Raw genomic sequence first — 27,388 nt, 5'->3', positions numbered from 1 at the left:
TGTGATTTGCGTTTTGTAATTAAGGGGAACAATGGGAGTCCAGTGGGTCTCGTTATATATAATGGTTGGTTTAATTTGTTTCACTTCTATCTTGTTAATTGTAAATTGATCATTAAGATTTGAATTCTAATCTGTCACCAGGGTTGTGAGTATTGAAGCTAGAGCAATGATCCTGGTTTTAATCACTGATGATGAGAAACAAATTTTATCATTTTGGTACATATTGCAGTTCATATATTTTAACACTGTATTTTATGGTGTTATAAATATTGTTAAATGACTTTTAGTGTAGTTTTACTGTTTGGACTATAATGTATAAATTATATTGCTGGTTTGGCAACAGTAGGCATCCAACTGTGTGAGTTTAATTGAAGTAAAGAACACATACCCGGCTGAACTATTTTTCTGCACGTTTGGTTGACTACAGTCATTGCACTCAATACTAGGAGTGAAATGTTTGTTGAAGGTAACTGTATGAAGATGGGGAACAGTCTGTCTGAAGGTTCAGTCATTAAAATTAGATGCAACAATACTGCATCAGCAGAAAATATTTTAAAGTGTATATTTAATTTCTGTGCATGTAAAAATTGATTTTAAGAGCAGGAAAAGGCAGTGTTTAAAAAGCACTGAAATGCAAAAGCAAGTTCAGAGGAGCAAAGGCAGCATTGGCACCTTAGTGTTCAAAAATCAGCTCATCCTAAAGATATCCTAAGATTGACTTTGAATTGTGACTATTTAACATTTCCTCTTTTTTTTTTTTTTTTCCCTTTAGTATTTAAGTGGTTTGGAGGCTGACCTGTTTGGGGTTTTTTCCAAGACTCTTCCAGCAAAGATGGTAGATAAAACCTTAAAGTGGTTATTAGATAGAAGTTGAGGTAGTTAAATGGATCCAGAAGTATAGAGGGATTTTTTTTCTATTGTTGCTTCTGCCCCCATCAATTATTTTTGATATAGTGACAAGTGAATGAGATTTGGCAAAGTCTATTATGCATCCAATTACAAGCATGCATTTTATATTTTCATGTGATGTTGTAGCTTTGCTCTGTGCACTTTCAAAATAACAGTGATTTCATACAGGTCATTTGAGAGTATCAGATCTCAGAAGCACACACAGATCCATGACTGCCTGACTTATGGAGCCAGCCTGAGTCTGCAGAAGTGCCCCTTCCTGCCGAGTCCAGCTCCAGTGGCAGCACTCCAAATGCCTGCATGCTTCAGTTTCTACTGAGTCCACCACAGCTTATTGCTCAGACCGTTGGACCCAGAGTAGCTCTGGTGGAACAGCATCAGCACATCCATGCTGTGTCCTTTAGTTTTGCAGGATCCATCAGACACAGTGATTAGTGCACAGATTTCTCTAATTTGCCTCTGTCCCTGGCATTGTGAGTGAACTATCCCTGAAGCTCAGCACTGTGTACTTTGACACTTACCCCCCTCTCTTTTCCTGCTGTGATACCTTGGGAGCAGAGTTGTTCAGAAGCATTTACACAGGACTGGTCATACCTCTGGCTGAGTGGAATTCCTACTCCTGTATAAATGTGCTATACCATTCAGTACAGTTATTAGGCTTAGTACAATTATGGTGGGTTTGTTTTGTTTTTTTTTTCTTTTTAACCCAACAATGTGTGAAGTTACTTAAATATCACAGAATTAGCTGCCGTACCTTAATCTTTGGAAACTGAGGTGGATGAAAGATGTGTTTAAAGATACAGAGGGAATCATTGACAAGTGACAATGGAAGAGTCTTGGTATGCAGTATTGTATTGGACTGGTGCTCTCTCTTTAATGCAAACACTCATGAGCCTTTTAACATGGACCTAACCATTCTGTCCTTCATATGTACTGTCCTTCAAAACTTCAGTGTCATTAAATACTTGAGTCTTGGTGGTGGGACTCTTGGTTACATGGGAAAGGACATTGTGTAAATAATGTCAGAATTTTTTTTCTGTGTTTAACTGTAATTACAAAAGATGTTTTAGGAGAAGACAACACTCATAATGTGCTTCAAAGCATCAGGCATTTAGAGCTCTATTTTAGAGACTGGAGATTATGATACTCATGGTTTTAATTAACTCATTACTTACTTTTGTTTCATTAATTGTGATTTTCAGTAGTGTTTTGATTTTGATTGATTTGAATTACTTGATCTTTCCAGAAAGACTTTGGGCACCTAGAAGTGTAATGGAGATTAATAAATCCTTATAAAACTTGGAGAATTTTATCACCTTGAAAGTTGCTTCTGCTGTTTCCATGAATGAGACAGTCACATATAAATAGAGAAAAAGAAGCAGGATCTCCCAGTTGGGAAACCCAACAAATGTGATAATTTACAGTATTCCTACATGGCAAATGCTGTTGCTGAATTTTGCTGGCAAGAAAGGAATGCAGAATTGAATTTAGTCCTGTGTCAGGTCTCTTTGAGCTGCTCTGCAGTGCAACTTTGCTTTTATCCACTGGTTGTCTGTCTTACAGCATCAGTATCAAGTAAAGACTGCATTCACATTGTGTGATAACAGTTGGTCCAGCTGGCAGTGCTTTGTTAATGCTGACATTTAAGTTACTAGTATTTCTGTAAAATGGTCGGTGGAAAAATTCAGTTTCTGCTGCCTTCCTATAACATCCTGCCCACTGTTATGTACCCATCCAGGAAATTCCTGTGCACTAGAATCTGTCAGCACAATTCTGGTGTATTTGTGTGTGATCTTTCTTAATAGAGCTGTAACTCTCAATCTAAATTCAATTACATACAGTCTCAGTCCAAAGTTTCCTTTGCTAAGTTCTTTTAGATTCACAGATGATACCATGCATTGTTCTCTATTTAAACATGAAAAGATCATGTTGTCATTTCTAGATTTGACTTGTCAATGTAACAACATGTTTTTGAAGGAGGAGTATTCCTTCCTCCCTGCACTTTGTTGTATTTTTCAGAATGTCAGTTGTTGTTGCATTCTGTAACAGCCAGGAAGGTAAAGTATCTTTCTGCTGTAATTGCAGCATATTTAAGTTCATGATTTAAAGATATATCTGAAGCTTTTTAACCTTGAGATATGGAGTGGCAGATGCCATAAATCAAATTTACTTACTTTTGATTCGTACTTTCTGATGGTATAGCAGATTCTGACACGTTCTCATTAACCTTTTCCAAAGAGTTAAAATTGTACAAGTGCATAATGTATATTTTATCACTATTTAATTTGAGGTCTTTTCCTGATATTAAGAAACAGCTCATGCCTGTTTCTCCATGGGCTGATGGTTAGAGATGTAGCAAGTAGCAGTCCCAGGTCATTCATGGATCTGGTGTCTCTCCTCACCCGTGAAGAATAAGAATTGCTTAGAAGTGACTAATATTCTTAAAGGCTGTGCTGAATTTTATGTAGATTAGTGTGTGCCTGTATGATTTGTCCCTTGTTTTCGAAAGTTTAGTTAATTTTCCTCTTAGTGAGGCTTTGGGTTTTTGGTTGGGTGTATTTTTTGTGGGGGAGGGGTTTATGAGTGTTTTGTTGTTGATGGATTTTTTTAATCTGTGCAATGTTATTTTAGACATAGGAGGGTACTAAAGTTTCTAAAACAGTAGCACTATTGAAAGTTCAACCCATGAACTGTTGAGAGTTCAACCCGTAAAGCGGAGTCAAGGTTGAACAAGGTTTTAGTAGCTGGTTTTTTAAACTAAATGTTAGCTTTTGCTAATAAAGAAGTTGAAATGTGTTTCCAAAATGTTAGCCTAATTCTTGCTTAACAAGTATGAATTTACATGTATTGCTCTTATTTAATATCAATGCATAATGCCAAATGGCATGCCTGTTTAAATTAGACTGAAATTAGCATAGCCAACCTATAATTGAGTGATTGCCAGTGGCATATTTAGAAGATACCCACCAGTATCATCTTCTTTTGTCTGAAACAGCATTTTGTTTCTGTAAGTTCTAGTAATAGCTTGTTTATGCATTACATATAAATGTATGAAATGTTATAAATGCTGAAGCCACGTATTGATGGCACGCTGCAGGATGAAATCTGACAACATCCATCATCGCTTTGTTTTACTTCTGTAGATCTGAAGTCAACCAGCTTAGTCAGGAAAAAGAGTATCTTCATGGCAGATTGGAGAAGATGCAGAAACGGAATGATGAATTGGACCAACAATGTATCCAGCATGGGAGAATACATGAGAGAATGAAGTCAAGGTAGGAGGTCCTGTTAATCTGTCAGTATGTGGTATGCTCAACTGTACCAGTCGTGTTGTGTAAACATAAAAATGACACGAGGTTGTGTGAAAGTAATATTCTTTCCTTGTGAAATGACCACTCCTTCCCCCTCCTGTCAAGTTGTTTTTTTTAACATCTTTTGCTTGTGCCATTTTGGATAAATAAAGGAAAGCTTGAACAACATAGTCTTCCAAAGAATTTAAACCTAGTACATATGTGTGTGGGCTGCTTCGGCTGTTCTCTGCTCTAACTTGTATGAATAGTCTTACAATTTCAAAAAAAAAAAAAAAAAGGGGGGGGAGGGGGAAGCTGGGGAGGAAGGAGGGAGGAGGTTATTCAGTGATGTGAATGTAGAGTACAGATGTATGTTCCATTATGCCATGTAATAGTTGTATTTTTGGGGTTTACCATCATTTAACTTGTATAAAGAGACAAATCTAACTGAAAATCATAGTACCAGAGAAAGACTGACCATTTCTAGGCACCACTAGCCTTGCAGAGAAGCAGTGACTTCCTCAGGATGAGGTGGGAACAGCTGCAGCAAGACTAGTGTGAAATATTTTCACCAATGTCAATTGACTGTTCTGGCCAGAGTATCTAGACTGATAATGGCTTGTGCTGTGATATGGATTAGGCTTCCTCAAGGATCACTGTGGAGTCTTTTTCCTTTTGGTTCCAGAAAGTTCAGCTATGCTTTCTTCTTCTGTTTTCCACTCCACATTAAGTGTAACAGGCACTGGAGGGAGTTCTGACATGCTTGTGGAGGTAGAGGATGAAGTAAAGAGGAGGCTGAGAGGCAACTCTGCAAATCCAGTCATCCAAGCTACCTCTTGTCAGTAGTCAAAGGCAAAATGCAGTTTAACTTTATTTGGACTAGACAGCCCTTACTGGGAAAAAATCTGTTTGCTTTTTTTTCATCATTGACCACCTGAGAGGAGCAGAGCTTGCAAGTATTAAAGCAGCCAGTCCTGTATGCTCATTTCTTTAAAGTATTGATTTTTATTTTTTTTTTTACTGCCATCTCTTTATTTTCTGCTTATAATCTTCTTTCTCGCAAGCACTTCACGTGTTCATTTCTGTCATCCAGAACCACTTCTTTCCTCTTCCCTTTCAGATTTCTGTCTGTACCTCATCCTGTTCTTCTGTAACCTTGGATTGTCATCATCATTTATAGCTCAGAGAACAAAGAATTTCAAAACGCTGCAACTGCATCCCTAATCTGTGTGACCACACAGTCTTTCTGTTTATCTCACCTCCCTTTTGATTTCTTTAGTTGTAGTGGATTCTTACATATGCAGGACTGAGGATTCGAGTTTACTCTCAGGAAAAAAAAAAATTTCCCTTCTTTTTTATCTTAGATTTTCTTCTGTAGAATTATGAGTATCTAGTAGAATTTAAAAGTGCTTTGCAAGTTTTTAGGGTAACCTTTCCTCTATCTATTTTTATAAATAAGATAGATGTACTGCAAAATGTTGCTCATTCTCTGCTGCAGCAGCAATGATTATACACTAGAAAAGACTGAAAGCATTAATCCAGAACACAAAAGTGATTTGAAAGCAGAGTGGTCATGCTGCAGGCAATGCCTTACCTTCTGCTGCTGTTTTGCAGACAACAGAGAAAGCAGGGCAGTAATAGCATTTGTCTTATTTAATATTTTAGAATATGTAAATATGGCAGAGATTATCAGGTGTTCTAAACATGAACAATATACTTTACCAGCATTTTAAGAGATGGCTCTTTTAACATGTTTTTAATAGTCATCTTGCACTCTAGTAATTTAAAATCCAACTAATAATTGACAAGACTGATACTCTAAACTGCTTTAAAAAATCAGTGTAATCTAATTTTAATTTCCATGTGAAAACTGTAGTAGATTTTCAGGATTAATTCCCAAATGCTGTAAATTGGTCATGAAGTTTACAAATCTAGGTGAATAAAAGCAGAAGGAATAACTACCCCACCAAATAAATCTCCCAGTTCTGTATACTTATGTTGAAGGATTTCCACTAAATAAAAATAGTAATTTTTCTCTTCTGATTTTGAAAATAGAAATCTGACTATACTATTTAGTAAAAGCAGAACAACAAATAATAATAATAATGTATTTTGCCTCAGATTTTCATCCATCACTTAGATACTAATAATCTCAGCAAAATACTGGTGATGGTTACTTCTTAACACATTTGTTTCTCCTTTGTATGCAGCTACAAATAGCAGTGGTCGTTTTGCAGCACAGTCCCACAAACTGCATTCTGACCTAATTTTCTAGCTGCTGTTATTCTGGATCTTCAGAAAATTTCTTGTATTAAAATGATTTTGGCTAAACTTAGAACCTAACATTTGCATTTTAAAAATGAGGTATTGTGATACTTGCTTGAGAAGATATCACTGTCCATACTTGTTTTATCCAGGGACAGCATGACAGGACCTGATATAACTGTTTTGTGGAAGAAACGATACCTAAATGATCAGTCAGAATTTCTTTTGGAGCAAAAATGTTTTGGCAGTCATAATAGTTACACTCTTGAAAGTGAACAGGAAAAGTGTTTTAGTGCCCTTCCTACCTCTGTGTGAATTTGTGCTGCAAATGAATATAGTCCAAAATTCAATAAGCAAATTTCTAAGAAGGAGATTACTTTAAGTTCCAGTCATTAAAAAGGGTATGGAATCAGCCTTTTCAGTGTAATGGAAATATCCAGCCCTTTCAATGTGTTTTTACTCAGTGAAATATAGCATTAAAAGAAGTAGATGTCCATCCTAAATGATACAGTTGTTGCATGCTGCTGAGGCAAACTTGAATTGAAAGATGTACAATTTGCAGGACTGAGGTGACATGTTAAGAGTCCAAGTGGAGTTGGTCATCATGTGTATCTTCACGGATATGAATGAATCTTGCAGAAATTCTTGTCTGTTATGTAGCAGAATCCATTTTTATAAATTTTCAACCTCAAAGCAAACTGTCTTATTAAATTCTTCAAATTCCTATTCTGTAGATTTGTGTTCATAGTAGAAATTAGCAGACAGCAGAAAGTGCAGAATTTCTTATAAGGCAGCTGTAAAGGTAGAAACTAGCCAAGAATAAAAAGAATATGAAGTAAAACTAAAAGGTTTCTATCTTCTGGGAGTTTTTTTTTTGGTGCTGCACTCTACATAATTTGAATAGATCCCAGATGAAGGAAAAGTCAAAGCCAAATGACTTGGGGAACTGTATGCATAAAGGTGGTTCATTCTTTCCTTAATCTGTTTCCAAACTGAATTCCCAGGTGTGCATTTTCACCTCTGTACTTAGACCAGTTCTGTAAATGTAGATCCACTTTCTCACAAGCTCTTTTCTCTTCCAACTTGAAAAGTAAGAAGAAAAAGACAAGAACCTGCCTAGATCTATTATTGTTTGAACATATATATGAATAAGTATTATTTGCCCAAGCTGCCATGGGTCAGGATTTCATCAGGGTGTTTAAGCTTTCACTGAACTTAATTGACAACTCTTATAGTTACAAGGTTCAATTATGGCTTTACTTTTCTGCATCTGCTCTTCTCGTAAAACAAGCATTTGATTGTAACACAGCTATTTAGAGGATTGCTTCTGTAGTCAGCCAGTGTCTAAAATGGGAGGCATTTAATGAAATATAGCTTGGCTCTTTTCCTTGTATGTTTCCTGTTGAAGACCTTCAAGCAGGAGAAGAAAATCCTAGGCAATTTCTTTCCTTCTTTTCAAGATAAACCAGACATGCCTTTACTTTTTATCAAGCAGTTAAAGAAAAAAAAAGCATTTGGACTGTAGTTTATAGGAAATATAAGGCTCTTTTAAAATCTTTTTAATAAAACATAAATTTAGAATCTTCTCATGAGTTTCTTTCCAAACATTTTTCTAAAGTTCAGCATATGGAATTTGGGGCTATGAATTTTCTCTAAGATCTTGTAGTTACGGTTCATATTACTAATTTTAATTTTTGCTGTAATGTGTGTGATCAATGTCCAATCTTTATGACATTAACAGTAATGATACATTTAATGCAAATCTGTGTGGGGCTTTTTGTTGTGGTAGCTTTTTGAAGGTGACACTGTTAGACGTATTTTGACTGTATTTTTGCTAGCTAAAGTTAAAAAGAAGAGCCTACAGGACTGGCAGTTTGGGGCAGATGTGTGTCTATTCCTTAGGCATCAGTGGTTGTAAGTTAACTATAAAAATGTTACAACCATCTGTGTAACAAGACGGCAGAGATCTGCTCTCGCCTGTTACTATAAATAAGAAGGAGATTTGTTTGACTTCATAGACATTGGATTTATAAAGACTCTATGTGTCAAATTGGAGCTACGTGCCATGTTGCTGAGACGTGTCTGCAGCCAACTACCTGGGGTGTCTTCCCCTTCAGACATTCTAGTGTGGTGCAGCAACTGTGCAGAAATGTCTGTATAGCACAACATGTGACAAATTATATTTGTTTTCTACCTATGGCAAATGTATGATTCTTATGGATAAGCTTATCTGGAAGGGTAGCTAAAATGGATCTTTAAACGGAGCACTCGAGTGAAAATGTGATACTCAGTTTGACAAGGATTTTAAAGGCTATTTTCCACCTTTTTTTTTTTTTTTTTTTTTTCTTAGTAAGTGGTAGTGTATGCAAGATCATGTATGCTTAAGAGAGCACATATTGGTGGGAATTGAGACATATCTAGAGAGAATACCACCAGCATTTTCAAATATCTGCTATGTAAAATCACAATAGCTAGTTTGATGTCACTATTACACTGCTGAATAGAAATTTTGGATTTCTTAGCAAATCTTCATTAGAACTACTAATTAAAATTAATTCTTGATAACTGGAACAATCAAGTTGCATTTGACATTTTACATTTCCTCCTTAAAACTGAAGTACTTTTTTGTGTGTATGTGTGTTTACAAGAAACAATGACGGATGGACAAATTTAGGTCGTCATTATCTGAAAGACCTTTATTTTCTTCCAGTCCAGTTCATTCTCAGTTAAATACATTATCTTCCTTATTCTACAGATAGATTAGTGTATTTTTTAAAGTGACAATGAGGTCAATTGTTCCTATATTTTATTAGGATCTGTTCAATCATCTGATCAATCATCTGTTTAGCAATGCAATAATAGATTAAAAATGCACTATATTGTGGCTTTTTAGTTTAAAGTGCATTAATTTTTAAATTGAAAATAGAGATTAACATAGGTAGTGTCCATAGAACCTTTGATATTAAAGATATAGAGATACTCACATTGTCTCAATGTCTAAAGAGCAGTGTGCTGCACTTTTTCCTGAGCATCATTACTCATGCCCACATCTCTTTGGCGTGGTTTTGCTGTAACAGGATGGCTGTAGCAATTGGAGATACATAATTGTTTGTGCAGCCCTTCACGCAAGGGGTTTGTAAAAAGCTTTGTGGTCACTGTGTGTCAGTACTGTGGTGCAGACAGATGAAACTCTCAGCTCTGTCCAGACTTTGGGGTAGTCACTATTACTCAATTATTTTATTACTATTTAATAGACTCATATTTTAGATTGAGGAATGTATAGTACAGAGACCTGCTATTAGGAAATAATTAGTGGCTAGTGTGTATACACTTACACACATCTATAAGTTGCAAATCCTACCAGAGTCTGAATGTGTATTTGGCTTTTGTTTAATACTGGGGTGTTTGCTCACAGTTCAAATTCTCTGGAATAGAAATTGGATGTTCAGAATCTCTCCCTCTCTATTCCTCTGTTGTTCACCATTTGTCTATTTACTATATATCTTTTTAATTATTTTTTCCATTTCTCAGTTTAAATAGGTGTCTATATATAGTGTGGTATAAATACATCTATTATTTATGCTTTTATATGTATAATATTCCCATTCAAAATAGTTAATAAATTACATAAGTTTATAAGACCCCAAACACTGTTTTTAAAGATTTATTCCCCAACTACCTAAACAGTAGACATACAAAGCAAAAATTTCCTTAGTTGTTAGAAAAATTGAAGTATACAAAGAGTGAAATACAAGATTTTCATAAAATGCTGTAAAATTGTGTGCCAATAAGTTCCAAGCTTTAAGAAGCAAATGAGAAGCAGAGGGGAATATCCTACCCAGTTTCCAGAGAGATATTTAGGGAACATAATATTCTGTAAGATGTATTCTAGGTCACAGAGTACCGTGTTAATCTGTTTCCAAGTGTGTGTATTTAAATTATATGTACCTATATATTTAGTTTATACACACATATATTTCTTTGGGAATGTATTGGGCTCCTCTGTAGGCCTTGCCATTCCAGTTTGGACAACTTATTCCACTGATCTTTTCATTGGGATCCTTCTTAATTTTGGTCTGAATTAATCTCTGTTTCATTTGTACCTATTTGTCTTTGAGCCAAACCTGGGACAAGTAGTTCTTCAAAAGAATCTGCACTGGTAGTGCAAATAATTGTAGACAATGGATGTGTCTATTCAGTCCTACCTCTGCTTATAAGTAAAGCCTTCCTCCTTGTTCTTCTTTTTGCAATAAGCTCTTCATCACCTTGGTGTTCTGATAGTTGATCTTTTTTAAATATGGGCAGTCAAAACTGTCTTGGGTCTTGGATGAGGACATTTAAATATATTTGTATATATAAAATTGATATATTTACTAGAAATTCCTTGACTAATGAGTCCTACAGTCATGTTTGCCTTTTTGACAGCTGCACTAAGAAATGCATCCAGGACCTCTTTCTCCCAAGTAAATTCAAGTTTTCACCAGAGACTTTTACTATGAACTGAGAAATCATTGAGTATATAGTGTAAGACTTTCATCCCATGTCTGCTGTTTCAATCTTCTGAGTCATCTATTTCTTTCTGTGCAGTATCCCAGACTTTCTCGAAGCTGTTAACATCTCTTAAATTTATCAGCCCACTCCTCCTTTTTTTGTGCTGAGTCATAATTCAAAATATTCAAAAATCTGTTTAAATGTGAAGAAATTCTCTGAGAATTCTTCGCTTTCAATTGTTCCTGTTGGCTGTGCTCTTTGTTTCAGTCAGTTAGTTGTCAACAACTTAGTTAACAATTCCTGATGGGTGTGATATTTAATGTTTTGCTAAAGTTAATGTTGGTAAGATTTATTGCATTTCCTATATCAAAAAATGAACTTTCAAAGAGTTTAGGGTTCATGTGACCAAAACCGCTTCATCTAGCTTACATTTCAGTTTCTCATGTTCCAATTACCTCTCTATGTCCTTATATATTGCTTTTGTTTCTGAATTTGTTGCAGCCTTTATTTGCATTTGAGGTCATGTTAATGGGCTGATAATTATCTGAATTACCTTCTTTAAGGATTAGTTAATGCTGCACTTGATTTAATTGCAAAACAATACAGTCAATATGAGGAAGGTGTAGAGGGGAAGTCACAGTGTCTCTGTTCACTTTGCACATCAAGACTGCTGGCCACCACAATTTTAATGCTTGAGGAACTGGAAGATGATATTGAAAGTTGTATTGGTCCATGTCTCAAAGAAAAGCTAGGTGGGGAAATAGCCAGGTATGCTTGTTCCTGTGCTGAACAGCTACCAGCTCTCTGACTTACACCCCCTCTGCAAGAGTCTGGTAATTGTCCACTTCTGAGAGTATCTTCTACCCTACTACTTTATGTATTCTGCCTTCTCCAAAACATAAAGAGGGAGAGTTCATATTCATGCCATCATGAACTGAGTCAAAGCCTACAGCTCACTAATAGTAAGCTTGTGTTCTTGTCTACTAGGAATGTAAAAAGCCCTGAAATATGTGTGATATAAAACAGCACAACATAAGGTTCCAGGCTGTTCTTGTTACTTTCTGTTGTCAGCACAGTTGTTGGTTTTCAAATTTAAATGTTAATTTAGCATTAATGAAGCATTCTTGATTCCTCTAAAATGGAGGTGGATAAAGGTGATGTCTTTGACAGCTCAGCCCAGACTCTCCTTAATTCGGCAAGATCTAGAATTTCTTGTCCCTGTGCAGATGATAACTGACACAGAAAAAGATGTACATAACTGGTCAGAAATGCACCCATTGTTTTCCAGGGGAACCCCGTTTTATTCTCCTACATTTGCTACATACCTGCAAAAGTTTTGGATAGGAGTTGCTTCTGGTAGTGATACATGATTGTGTTATTCCATCAATTTATCCCTTCACCACCAGCATATCTTCTTTGAAACACTTTGCCTTCAGTGCCTGGTAGTAACAGCTCTGGTCCAAGGTGGTAGTTATGGAGCAGTCTTCCTCACCACTTTCCCCAGAGATGTGAAATAAAAAGTGAGCAAGCTGGGTCAATGTGCTCCTTTGCTGTCTTGAGCAGAACTGCTATGATTCTAGAAACATAGCTGTTTAATGGCAAGAGAAAGCACCAAAAAGCATACCTGTCTTGTTCATTCAAGTTAGCTTGAGTTTATTTAAGTTACCTGCTCAAATGTACCCAGAATTACAAAATAAAGATTTCTACCTTTCCAAGAAGGTAATAGCCTTTTCAATGTAGTATAAACTCTGGAAGACAGCCCTAACTAACCACATTCCTCCTAAAATATTTAACAATCTTTAATAAGTTTTGATTTTTTTTTACTATCTGAAAAATTAAATTGAAGTCCCTGACCGTTGTACTCACCTTCTTTTCTTTCTTCCGTATTGTTTTCCATCTGCATTTTTAAAGTTCATTTTCTATACTGTATTTTTGTGACATCCTTGTGATGTGTCAGAAAAATAATAAAAAAACAACCAAACAAAACAATGTACCCAAACCCTTTTCAAATAGCCACTGTGAGACTACCACTATACGGTAGTTCAGCAGCAAATACCTAGCTGGGATATTTGACTGTAATTGGTATTTTCCTATTAAGCCTTCAGTGAACTCACAGTTACAGTAAAATTTAACTATTAACCCATGTGGCAAATTACTTTAAGCAGTAGCAGATTTCTTTCTAGTTTTGATCGCTGTGTATGATTCTGAGAATTTCAGACAAAGGCTATTTAAAACCCTCCGTTCCCATATAGTGAAGAACTGAAAATGAAGACAGATGAGTAACATTTAAAGAGCTTTGCAAGTGTGTCATGAAAATTTACCAGCTTTGTAAAAAAATCTATTCACCTGCCTCCTTTCAAGGTTATTGTAAGAGAAGGAGACACAAAATAATGATAATTTATGTTTTCATATCATAATGATGGAGTTTTGCAAGGTTGTTGGAAGACTGCTTTTTCCCAATAGCTTCAGTGTTTTAATTGCTTCTGCAGCATCCAATAGTGTTCCTCTGAAAGTTGATCTAACTGTGGATACTCTCATTTTCATATATAAATCTAACCTGTTCTTAAATCTCTTTAGCCTTTGGTTCTTAAATCTGTTTAGCCTTGATGTGTCCATCTTTCACTAAGTGCTTAGTTTATACGTTATGAGACCAGGGACCAATTTTTTTTCCAGTGTTTTTGTCAGATGAAACACAGATAGAACTTTACTTTGCCTCTTCTGACTTAAACTTCCAGAGCTCCAGTCACATTCATTATCAGTTTCTGAGTGCACTCTAAAAAAATTGCCATCCTACAATAAATTAAATGCTAAAAAATAACTGTGTTTATTAAGCCTTGTGATAATGCTAATTGGTAGTAATCAAATAGTAACAGCCATGGGACTAGTTTCTAGAAATGTGGTCTCAAATGTGTTATCCCTCAACTGCTAATAGAAAAAGTTTTAGTGAAATAGAGATTATGGAAGTGTCTAAAAGGAAGGACAGTATGATATGACCTACTTAGCATCTGTATTTCTAGGGTACTCCAGACGGCGTTGTGTGTGCTTCTCAGCAGGGCTCTCAAGTTGGTTCTGGAATAAAGTAGTGATGATGGAAAATATGAAAGAAGTGGAAAATGATAATAAGATTATTCTGTATTTGTTTAACTTGTTTTTTGTCAACTCTAAAGTCATATATGGAGGGGAAGAAAGGGGAAATGACATTTTTAACATTTTTTATGTTCTTTTTAACCTCAGAGACCCAGATTCTGCCTTCAGTTATACAAATGGAAGTGTATCCTTGTCCCAAACATATCTCATTACTTGGGACCTGATCCTGAATGGTCTTTAGAATTCTGATTTGATTTGAGTCAACGTTGCTAAATAGTTTCAGGTCTCCAGTTTCAAAATCTTGTCTCAGTGGCATGGCTGAAATGACAGTAAACTTTCTCAGGTTATGTAAAGAGGTGTAATTTCTTTGAGTGCTGCACTAGCACTTCCTACACTACCAGAGATATAGCCTTAGTTTTAGCTATGTGACTTGCATGTAGTCAAGAAAGGCGTTTGGGGGCTTTTGGGTTGTTTTGTTTGGCTTTTTTCCCTAATGCTTTGATCATTTGAGTGGCTGACCTTTTATATATATATATATATATATATATATATATATATATATATATATATATACATATGCATATATATAGATACATACAATTTCAGAACTAAAAAAAAATTGTCTGTAAATTGATACCAAACATAGACAAGTGCACAGAATAAATGTTTGGGAATGCATGACTTAAGAACACTTTAACTTTTACCATTGTGAAGGCTGTTACAATCTTTTGTGCCTTGTCACGCATGTGTTAGATGATGCAAATACTTGTGCTTCTCAAATAAGTTTTATGAATAAAATGCACAAACAAGCTGAGCAGAGACATATGTGTCCTTGGTAAAGGACTTTCATAGGCTGGGCAGAAATGGAGTTTCTGCATCGACTTCCTGTAATGTTAACCCATGTCAATGAAATCCACAGGAAATGTGTCTAGCATTTTGTCCTTTTTAAATTTCCATTTTTAATAGCAAGAAGACACTCCAGGCAGTGCATTTCTGAGGGATTATTACATTTCTTGGGTGGCTGAAGTCACTCACCCTTCAGCCTTGTGCCTCGCAACACACCCGAGGCGAGCAATAATCCCCAGCAAGGCACTGCTTGTCTTATCTTATTGCTTAATTATTACACCTATTTAATGGTGCTTAGAACATTGTCAGCTGTTGAGAAAAGGTAATTATCACTAGTCAAATGAAAAACACTTTTTTGGCTGCCTTACGGATACACATTTTACTGGTACCTTGATATATAATGAAGCCTGATAGCAAAACTTTTGCTTGTCTCTTCTTCAAGCCACAGCTGTTTCCCTGCTAAATTCATCCCATCTGTCTCCCCTTCCGTAAGGCTGTAGGCAGTATAGCATAAGTACAGAAGCAGTTCAGTGCTATTTTGGATAAACATAGCTGAAATTTGAATCTTTGCCATTTGCAATGCACACATTTTGTTTTACTGCTGTAAAGAGAGCTGTCAAAATAAAAACTACATGGATAATTTACTGAAATGCAGTCAAATAAAGGGATGATCAAAGGGAAAAAATGAAGATATAATATAGGGTCACTCTTACATTCATGGTCTATTCTGAATTAATTTAATTGTTGACCTCTTGACATTGCTGGGTGCAGAGGAATTGGTAATGAATAACAAAAGTAGAAGCCACTGAATTAGAATAGGACTTAAGGTCCAAGCTTCATGTCAGAAAGGGTAATCATAGCAGGCAATTAATTATTTGTGATAGCACCTTGTTGAACTCTCTGACCAAGGCATAGTTCTTTGCTCATTTTGTAAGGAGTAGATAATTATAATACAACTTGGAAATTAAATCCATCATTTCTATATGTGGCACTGTCTCTGAACATAAAAGGACACCACAACAATCACAATGAGGCAAGAGTCATTACACCTCTTTGCAGTTGTGATTGACATGGAAAAATATATTAAAGCTGAGTACTTCATTGAGTTTGTTGTTCTAAAATGGATTGATGGTCAGTTATCCAACAACTGTGTTTGAAATTCCAGGTTTCCTAGAAGAGAAGATCCAAGTGACAGTAAGGTCAGCTTGACTCAGATAAAATGAGTACAGTGCAACCGACAATATTTGAGATTCTTTCAGGCAAAACCCTTTTGAAAAAATTCCTGTATTCTACTGAAGTGTTAGAAGTCCTATGGCACATCTAGTAAGGAGAAGGGCTTTGACTACTACTTCTTGGACATATTTTCCTTTCTCTGTGTTAGTGTGTTCTATGTGGTCAATCTCAGAGAAAGATTATGACTGGTAAATGCTTGTCTGTTGTAGGAGAATCTTAGAAGCAATTACTAGGTTAGCCCTGATGTGTATTTGGGATAGTTACATGTTCTGTGGAAGTTAGTTCTTGAAGGCTTGTGCTTCCAAATCTGTATTGCCTTAGGCAAAGGTGAACAAAGCCATGTTTGTCCTAACCTAAAAGATGCTCTTGTTGACAAAGAAAGAAGCAGATGATGATGAACTTAATGGTAATGGACAATGAAATTATCTAAATATTATCTCAATATTGATCTAAATGTTATGACATAAAGTTCCTTTGAGGAAAAGTGCTTTTTGGAATTCACTGCTACTGAAATACTGTGTTCCATACCAAGGCAGAGAAAGGGGAAAAAAGGATGTTAAGTCACTAGCTGCTTCTGTATTTACAGAACTGTTTTTAAACTGTATCAAAAGAAACAAAGTGGTTTTTATTCTTACTAAGAAAAGTACTGCAACATGAAAAGCTCACACAGTAGTTTTCATGTAAATATGTGTAAAATCAATAGTCTGTGGCAAGGATCAAAACAGCATTACTCCTCCATATTAACAGAAATGTAAAAATTTCACTACACACACTAAATTGAAATATTCAAAGATTTCAAAATACTGTTTTTTGTTTTGTTCTATAATATGAACATAAATAATGATGTTATAATCTACGAGACTGAATGTTGATAGTTACTCCTGTAACTGATCCAGGAGCTGATAACACACCTACTGCACCAGAACCAGTACCTTCATGTATCAGTTTAAATGAAGAAGGGCTCCATTATTTTTTAATGGAAGCCCAGTTCTTCAAGGACTCCATCAAAAGTAAAGGGCCCTCACCCTCTGACTGAAAAAGTAGTTGTATTGACTCCTCTGAGGTCACCTAAGTATTGCAGTAAACATACAGCTACTAGGTCTTAGAACAATTGATTTTATAGTAAATATATTGTGGTAATTCCTTAAAGTCCTCTTAATGTCTGACCTGATATTTTAAAAATAGTGTCTATGGCTTGGTCATCCAATTTTTAAACATACATCTAATGGAACATGTATGTTTACAAAAGTAGTTTTTCTAGAAACTTTAGCTATTTTTTCCCCCACTCTCCAGAAGGAGAGATTTACCTGTTACATATTGGAAATGGTCAGTTCCTGTTAAAATCATTTAGGTAGCTACTGTAAGTTGAAGTGGGAGGCCTGTACCGTCATGAATTTTTGACAGATCCACTGCATTTTTCCCAAACATGATTTCAAAACTGCAAGTGGGTGAAGAAAATCAGGTTGTTATGAAGAGTTTTACCCTCTTGTTGCACAGTTGAGATTTGAGGATGGAGAAGTGAGCAACATGAAGAGCAAAACAAGTTATAGTGACTGTCTTTGTAATGTGCAAAGTATTAAGAAAGTTGTCAATATTATGCTTTGCTCATATTTGTTAAATTAATTTTTTGCATTCCAGAGTACCTTGCCATAAGTACATGCATTTGTTAAAGATGTGATCAAAACCCCAAGATTATGTGAATTCCTGTTCATCCTTCATCTGCAGTGTTGAGTGTTCCCCCACTGCTGGGACTGTTTATGGTGATCTGGATCTAATAAGGGGTCTTTTTTCAAATGTAGCACTTAAATACTTATTTGGTTTTTGTCTGCCCATCGTCTTTTTACTTACAGTCAAGATTTTTTTTTTCTGTTTGAGTTTTTAGATCAGACAGAAGGCCTTATATTTCCACTCATTCCTTCTGCAGGTTAGTGTAAGGACAAAAGGAAAAGAAAGAATGGGTTAGAGGGCTCACATACTACCAGTCCAAAAAAAAAAAAAAAAAATCAAGTAACATAGAAAAAGATAAAAACTTCAAAGACAAAATATGAAAAATATTCTTAAAGTGCTGTTTTGTATTCTTTTCCCTTTACCATTTTATGCTTTTCTTATGTTTAATGTAATTTTAGGTATTCCAACAGTACATGTGGAGGGAATATTTTCTGGAAAAGTTATGAAGATTTCTGGATCTTCTGAAAAATATATATTGTGGATGCACACAGTGAACAAAAACCTTTGCTTGTTCAAAACTTTTCACGCAATTTTCTTGTTTGCTCAGTTATCTTGTGAGTTATGTGTTCAGAACTGAAAGCCAGTACAATCTTTACAGAATATTATTACTTTTTCTCCATCTTACTGTCTGCTCCCACTTTCAACTGCCTCTGTTTTGGCAAATTTTAGACTTAGTTGTTGGTATAATTAATGTTAATATTATGATCAGATATAATCTGCAAGTTCAACAATTCATAAGTAATTTTTTTATAGCATAATGGCATAAACTGACCAGTACCACCTTTATGGTACGTAAATGTTTTTCATTTTTTGGCCTAGGTTCTCTCAAACAGACAATTGTAACATCTCTTAGAAGTGCTTGCAGGTCATTTATACAAAACTAAAATCCTTTTTATACAGCAATAGTGATCTCCGGTTTTTTGGGTCGGGTGTTTTTGTTTTGGGTTTTTTTCTATTAATAGTGCAAGGGAAAAGCTTACCCTATATTACTGTGTTCAAATGCTTCCCTCTGAGCTGTTCTTCACTGAATTGTCTCTGGACCCAGCACATCCTGTTCCATTTGAGCCCCCCTTGATGTACAGAAGCAGCCCCAAAGTTTTAAACAACAGGGACTATTTATGGAAAAACAGAAGTTAAATTAATTTTGGTAAAAACCAGAACTGATTAGCATCCTGATAGTTAAATTCATTAGCAGAGTGCCCCAGTTGCACTTTGGTTAAAGCAGTGTTGCAAGATAAATGAGTGATCCTTCCCATGCTACTTTCTTTCCTTTTAATAATCAGTGGAACTTTGGTTGCTGAAAACATCTGAATTCATTTGGTCCCATAAACACAATAGGTAACTGTGGAGCAGAATTAAAAATTAGAATTACTTGAGATGTTAGTGCTGTTTGTGTTATCATCCTAAAATTTCTGTTCCACTAAAATTTATTCTGTTCCATTTAGCTAATTTCTATTCATATTTTTAAATAGCACAGTTGGGGATTCTTTCCTTTGTAATCTTTTTGGGAAGGAATTTTTTTCTAATACTTCAGTGACTTTCTGCATCAGATTGCAGGGTAATGTTACAGTCAGTAATGTTTACATCAACAAATGTAAATTCAAATTAAATCTATTATTTAAATAGCATAATGGAAACACATGGTGCTTTGTAGTCATGTAATTAAAGAAGATCTGTGCCTCCAGGAGTTTATGATCTGAAGATCAAAACCATTTCCACAAGCAACAGACCTCTTCTAAATTATTGGTCTACAATTTGGGGATTTTTTCTTGCATCTATTTCTGCATAAATTTTACTCCTGAGCAGAGATTTCAACCAGGCCAGTGCAGAACTGGCTGAGATACAATGCCTAAGTTTTGTACTTGACACTTTGTGTAGGGGCAATTTCCTCTCTAGCGCAGAAAAGCTTGGTGTTTTGATGTCAAGATTTATACCTCCCTGATTTAACAGCAACACTGTGAACTAAACTTTGTGAATTATACCAGTTTAGCTGTGGAGGCAGGGGAAGGGGAAACTCAGTTTCTTATGTTTAACAACGAGTCTGACTAGCCATGGGGTTTGTTTTTTTTTTTTTTTTTTGGGGGTGTTTTTGGGGTTTTTTTGGCTTTTTTTTTTTTTGGCTTTTTTTTTCCAGTTGTGAAAGTAATTTTGTGCAAAATTGCATTTGAGTTAAATTATTCACTCATCCTGGGGCAATAGCCTGTATTCACTTTCCAGCTGAGCCAACTAAAAATATGGGAAACAGACCAGCCTAGTATTCCATTGTTACCTTATATAATATGGTGTTTTGGAAATGATGATGAAGGCAACCTGGATATTTCATGGATGAATTAGTAGATTCATAAACTGAAAGCTTTGCTTGCTATTTGTAATGGTGTTTTCTCCCTTCCTTTCAAAACTGCTCACAAATTGGAGCTGTTTCTTTTATTTAAAAAGAAAAGAGGAGGACAAAGAAAAAGGGGGAAAAAATCAAGCCTTTTTCCTTTGAAGAAATCTTTGCCTAAATTGCTGGCCGAGTTCCCTCAAAAGGCTTGGACTCCTTCAAAACTTGGAATCAAGTTCAGACCCCAGCTAGGTGAGGTAGAGTACTTTGTTGACTTTACTTAGTTTTCTCCTGACAATATGCTACAAAAGAGTCTGGGTGTAAACACATAGGTTCTTATTGTCAAGTGTGATGGTTTGGGATTTTTTCCAATTATCATCCTAATTAGGACCCTGAGTTAAAAAGAATTTTTCATTTCTTTTGGTCATGGGGAACTAAATAAAGAATGGTCTGTGAACCATGTGATTTTCAGGTACCTGCAATCCTTCAAGCCCCTTTGTTGCTGTAATGACTTAACTGCAAAATTATTTCACAGCCTTAAGAGGCAATTTCCGCCTTTAACCTCCTTGTCTGAGGACTTTCCTTAAATTGAGGTAAGCTTAGACAGTCCCTCACAGATTCACGTGTTCTATTCTGTGTTCCAGTGCTTTTTTTCTCGAAGTTGTTGCTTGGGATTGCACAGCTTGGAGGTGCTGCTGTGTTTGGTTTTACTCAGTTATTTAAATCCATTAAACATGAGTTCTGGTCATTTCCTGATCCTATGAATGCTTTGAGCTGTGGCAGCTAACAGAGACTTCTCAGCACTTTGTTGGGAACTATGGCTGTTTTCCTCCAAGCGTTGTGTTTCAATTTTACCCATGCTGTGCTACAGATCCTGACATTGCTGGATTCGGGACATCTGTGTGCTGTGTGGATTTAGTACTGTACTAATCTGGTCTAGCATCTTCTAAGATAGAGCTGTGAAATGATTGTTTGTTATGAGTTATAGGCATCAATGAATGCTGGCAATTTTCTTCCAAACCTGTTTGAGCAAAGTTTTGTACCTCAGGTACATCAGGTACAGCTGTATGTTGATCAAAGTAAAAGATTTCCCCACAATGAGCGATGGTCCATGTCCTACCTTCTGCATATTTGCAACTGGATTTCCTTTGTACTGTTCTCTTTTTTTTTAACCTAGCTGTAGCTTTCTGAGCCTTTGGTGTGTGGCTTCACACAAATGTTTACTACATGACAGGCTAGCTTAGCAACCAAGATTTGTTTTCTTCTTCTTCCTCAGTGCTTTTGTCTTGTGCTGACATACTGGATTCTGTGCTGTACAAAAGGAAGCCCTAAATGACAACAAGTGTAGCACTGTGCTTGGGACTTGTATTTTTGGATCTAGACTCAGATGAAGGACTTGTGCTTAAAAACATCCTGTACTTGGCAATACCAAATACCAGATTTCCTGAATCAGGGGTATTCTCATAGTTCTAATATAACACTGAAAAACCCCAAAAATTAAAAATCCTGTATCAGTAGGGGTACCTGAATTTTAGGGTGCTTTAGGTGGAAAAATAACCAAGAAGAATAAGATTTTCTAAGAGGATGTAGCATTGGTAGTCTTAAACAACCCACCCCCCAAAATACAGCAAAACAACAACCTCAAACTACAGAGGTTCTGTGAAAACACAATAATTCTGACATCAGACAGTTAAATAACAGATTCTGATGCGGAAAACTGCCCCAGATTCCAACATTCCTTTCAGCTGAGATTAGAAAACAAGGTAGACTTAGCATGAGAAATAGTGTCTTTATATGAAGAGATTGCTCTTGTTAGGCCCATATGTGAACCATATATCCAGATTCTCTCTACATCCGCTCACTTGTCTCCCTGTCAGCATTTGAAGAGAGATCCCCAAATGATCAAATGTACCTTTCAGACTAGAATTTAATTTTAGAAGACTGTTTTGGCCTATTAATTTTGATTATAACAATGCTGTGGTGGCAGAGACATCAGATTGCAAGTAAAATTTCAGAATCAAAATGCTACAAAGCTCTAGAAATAAATGCAAGCGCAACTTGCACTAATAGGTAACAATAGTTGTATATGGTAAAATACATGTCATTATTGAATAAGAAATAATTCATCAGGGCATGTATTGTTCATGTGCACTTGGTGTGTTACAAACTGCAGTGTGGAGGCTAAATACTTCCAGGATCTGTGTGTCTCAGATAAGGAAGGCAAAGTTTAAGAGCCAAAAAAATGGTTCCAGAGCTGACACTTGTAGAAATTTGGAACTTAAGTACTGCAGAGCATCTTGGACATTTTTTGGAATTTATTTGCTTTCTTGTATTCAAGGAGTTAAATTAATAAAAACTGATTACATTAGAGTAGTTTGCATACCATGAAACTTGTCAAAATGTTAATTGAAGTCTTTCAGACACCTGGTTGATTACTTATTTTCCCTTTAAGGTATATTTTCTTATTTTATTCTTAAAATTAAGTGCATTAAGTCACCATCAAGAAGTAGAAATGATACTAAAACAGGAGCCACAAAATTAAAAATGCCAGTATGAAGTAATGTAATCAGTGTAGTGATTCTATGTTTTCTGTTTTGATAATGGATGTCTAAGGGTGTTCATGTGGTTATTTCATGAAGAAATCAATTCACTTGCTAATATCCTCACTTCCCCATGTAGTCCTTTTCAAATTGAAGCGGTTTTGCATTCAATTCCCTGTTTTTCTTTGTCTCAAAAGAGGAAAAGGGTTCTGTCATTTCTACAAATCAGTGTGGAAATTCTGTTGCTTCTACAGCTTAAAAATGAAGTGCCCAATAAGTGGGTGAATTATTTACAATTATTAATCAAACATTTCAGGTATACCTAGAACATGAATACAGGAAGTTTTAAACCTATTTTTATAATCATTATTATTCCATATAATAAGAACTGTCATTTCTTTACCAACTTTAAAAAACCTCACTCTACGCTCTACATTCCAAAAAGCCCTTCCCAAACAAACCCAAAAAGATACGATAAGATATGGTAGCAGAGTCTTCATCAACCCAGCCTGTTTCTTAAGAATTCCAAACTGCAATCCAGTGAACCTATTGGCACTTTCTACTGGAAATCATTAATGGTGGCCATGGGTAAGCAACAGTTCAGTTACACTCTGCAGTCAAGGGAGAAGCTTTTGACATATGCTGCACCTTCATAATTTTACCTTGCTTGTCAAGAGAATAAACTATATATTTCTTTTTTTTTCCTTAGCGTGCAAGCAATAAGAACGTGTGCAGCATTTTCATTATTTCTACAGCAGTCAGTTTGTAGCAGGTCTTGGTGAAGATTTCGTTCACGGTTCCTTTATTCACCTGTTCTTGGACAAGAAGTCATAGCATGTATACAAAGTTAAATTTCTCTCTCATATCTAAATCTAAAACCATACTTTTTGCCTAAAAAGTAAATTGCAATTCTGAAGTGCCTAATCAAATACATGTTTCACATGTGCAAAGGACTTCTGCTGTCCATGCTTTCTATTTCTGAAATTCTGTTTCTGATGTTTGTACGGACTCTTATTGAAAGGAGGGCAGCACTGGGTGTTGCTGGATTGGGATGGGGAGAGGGAATCTGTGAGACAGCTCTCCAAGCACACCTTCCTCTGGAACTTCAGTCACAGCTGATGTGCACAGACATACCAGATGTGGTCACAGACAATTGGTTTTGACGTGACATGTTCAAGAGACATCCTGCTGGGTTGATTATTGCTTTGCTATCCACAGCAACACTGTGGATAAAATAGGCATTTTTCAACCCTAAGTGATACTGAGTTATTAAGAATCTTCCACGAAAATGCGAAGACACTCAGAGACAGTCCTCATCTAGGAAAATAAAGGAAGTAAATATGTGAAATCAGATAATTGAAAATAATTTTCTCTCTCATCTCCCACAGTCCTCTAGGATTGGGGCAAGTGGGCCAAGCCTGGGCATTAATACCTGAATTGAAAATTGGTTAATGATCAGAAAATATGTGTGAAACATAGAAGGTCTGAAGATATTAACTCAAGAGGCTGGGAAGGGGTTTTGTTGATTTTATTTTTTTTTTTTTTTTGCATCATTTCATAGTATGTAAGTTTTGAGTATTGTGCACAGAACTAACTGAAATCCTAATTTGTAGTTACAAATATTTCTTGTTACTGTAAATGCCCTTTATATAGTTCTTTATTATAACTGGAAAATCAAACCCTACCAAATTGAAACTGAGCTAAATTGCTACGTCACTGAATACATTGCCACATTTAAAATTTTGAAAATACGATTGTGTTTTGAACTTCTGTCATCTTTTTCTTAAGAAAAAGAGGGAAAAAATGTAATTATTGGAGGAGAAAGTGTCTTTTTAATTTTGGTTTTGTATAAAACTGTTCAAAGCAATGTTGATGAAATTTTAAATAGTCTTGAGACAGAGAGTACTAGGGGAAAGGAAAGCACTAGCCTTAAACAAACAGCTTGGAAACCTAGTATTGTCCTCAAAATGCTGGTTTCAACCAAATCTTCAACATTGGTTGACTCTTTCTGTGAGGATAGGACGCCATCATTTGTATAGGAACTCTAACTCCTAAATAGCTGAGGGGAAAAACAATTTGTTCACTGTGTACTTGAACACAAGTAATCCCATATTGTAAGGAAAACTGTTTTTATGAAGGCAAAGGAATGTTCTCCGCACATTGCAATGGAGACTTGGTGCGGGGAGACTGTTTGGAGCAAATACATGTTTAGTTTCTGTTCTTCTGGAAAAGATGTTCTTGCTAGAACAGACACATGTGCTGCATGTTCCTATGCTCCACAGTGGTTCACAGATAACTGCATGAACAATACATGTGAGCAGCATTTGAGGTAGAAATGTTATCTTTTATCTCTTTGATGTCTTATTTCAGTTATGCAGGAAAGTTCGAGTAAGTAGTGTTTCTGAACAAAAGGTGCTGCAAATCGTCAGCAGAACTGCACAAAATTGTGCAGTCTGTCCTTAAATATTTCTGTCTCTGCCTGCCTTTCGTTAACGAAGATGGTTATTCATCACAGAGTGGTCAGTGGGAGTCTTATAGGAACATTTATTTATAATTTCTAGGTTCTATTTTTTTTTAATTCCAGGCTCCAAAGAGTATATTTTCTTTTCAGTTATACTCCATTATGTCATAAATGAACAAATGATAACTCATCACAAACAAAATTATTTTTGCAGCCTGTCTTCCTTGGCGTCTGGATTCTAAAGAGATAACCTGGATGCCTGCATGCCAGTGCAACCGGGATTTTTATGGTGTGAATAATCTTTGCTCATCACACCAAAAAAATCAGTGTGTCAGTGTATTCCTGCAGAGTCATTAGCATACAGACTCACTCTGCTTGCTTAACAAAGCATGGTTTGGTGTATTATAGTTTCCTAGTCTGCTTGTCGGATTCACCTCTGACAAAAGCAGAGAGCAAATTCAGTCCCTTCTTCAGTGGCACACTAATGTGGGGAATAAATCTTCGGGCATAAGGTCTGAATGGCAGTCATTTAAATAATTCAAATGCAGGGATCATTTTGCCCATGTGCCTTTCATTTCTTTGTTTTGTTTCACTGTATTTCCCAAATCACTGAGAGACAAATGATCTTCTGCAACAATCTATATTTTTAAAATATCTAGACCTAAATAATCCCTGTCCTCTTTAAATGCAGTTTAATTGGTTACATGTAAAATAATTATTTGCTCTCTTTTGTGGTGTGGAGGGGGGAGTTGGAGGGGAGAAGTAACATACAAGCAGATGTGCTGCTAGATCTACAGGCTTCTGCCAACCATATGGCATCTTAAAGAAAGATGGTTGGAGCGTCTGGATTAGCAAAGAGTCGGGATGGAAAGCCATGTGTCGTGTTGGTACAGGCAGTTGTTTTAGCTCTCTGTAAAAGGCTTCAGGAGATTGTGTAATGGAACAAATGGTACTGCAAGCCTAGTAACAGCCTTACCGCTGCTGGAGAGGCAATTGGCCCCCAGGCGAGTACTGCTTCATCCTTGCTTGTTGGTTTTTTGTGAAGGATTTTTAGATCATTATTATGTGTTCTTTTAGTGTACAGGAAACTTGGGAGATGTAATTCTGAATTTTATACTTGAAAGAGAGCTATTGTGTGCTTAGGATTTTTTCACACTCTCATTTTTCATAATGAAAACATACAGTTCCCTTCTCTTTGAAATGAAAAGCTCGTGCCCCTCTGCAAATTTCCTGCGTCCTTCGTGAGCACTTTGAGACATCAGTTCACTGAATTTGTATCTGATGCCAAGATTTTGGGGGAAAACTGCTCTCTCTAGGATTTGCTTAGTTAAAAAGAGTGGGGCTATTGTGCTTGTGGCTATAATGGACCAGCTTGGCATTTGTATTCTGTTTGACAAGGTGCTCTTTATGCAAACAAGGGGCCTGCTTCTATTAAAGGCAGAACTCCTTTAGTTTTTAGCAACACAGGATTGGGCATTTTCATGGGGTTTTGTGCGCTTTACAGGAGTCTGTAGTTCACATTAGAGCTCATAGGAGTTACTCTGGATCAGGATGAAAGCTACTGTGTCCAGATCTGTAACAGAAATAGATTTTAGTCATTTCTCTACTGTCACAGATTAGAACTCTAAATTCCTCTGTATGTTTCAATGAAATCAGGCTTCTTAATAGACCTGTAAATGCAGTTTTTTCTCCTTGATAACATTTGTTTCTAAGGAAATTAAACCCTGATGCTGCAGTACAGAAGTTCAATAATTAGAATTATTTTATTTGAAGAGATTTTAAGTACATTATAATCCCAATATCATGATTTTTATGTAAAGAGATAACATGAGGGACACCCAGACATTCATTTGTTGCTAAATACTTGCTGAGCAGGTAATGCTATGGTTTCAGAGACATTAGAAACAAACCATTAACTAGAGAAGCATCTTCCCTATGAGAATCTTTGCTGAAAAATACACTGTCTTAAACTGGGACAAACGCTGCTCTAGTGCAGCCTCAATTCACAATAATTTAAAAGTAAAATTACAATTACCGTTCTTTTTTCGCTTTAATTTTTTTCATACTCTCCAGAAGGCTCCTTATCTGGAGCTTAGGAAACAGCAGTACTCAGCTTAATCTGCAGTTTAGTTACAGCAGCACATGCTTTTTCCTGAACTGCCTGCATGCCCCCCTGCTCAAGCCTGCATATGTTGCTCAACACTGATCAAAAGTA

At 36.0% G+C, this 27,388-nt stretch overlaps 1 protein-coding gene across 3 annotated transcripts in view; it reads left to right on the top strand.

The window, feature by feature from the left end:
- SDCCAG8 (SHH signaling and ciliogenesis regulator SDCCAG8) overlaps window positions 1-27,388 on the top strand; it is a 104,107-nt gene that overhangs the window by 62,030 nt on the left and 14,689 nt on the right. For all 3 annotated transcript variants that reach the window (XM_053972577.1, XM_053972576.1, XM_053972575.1), the window contains exon 16: window positions 4,053-4,184. In XM_053972577.1, coding sequence (XP_053828552.1) covers window positions 4,053-4,184 — 132 coding nt within the window. The remainder of the gene's footprint in view (window positions 1-4,052; window positions 4,185-27,388) is intronic.

The sequence above is a fragment of the Vidua macroura genome, chromosome 3, assembly GCF_024509145.1.
Source record: "Vidua macroura isolate BioBank_ID:100142 chromosome 3, ASM2450914v1, whole genome shotgun sequence".
NCBI classification, from domain to species: domain Eukaryota; kingdom Metazoa; phylum Chordata; class Aves; order Passeriformes; family Viduidae; genus Vidua; species Vidua macroura.
The sequence above is the reverse complement of the archived record's forward strand: the minus strand, read 5'-3'. Positions and strand labels throughout refer to the sequence as shown.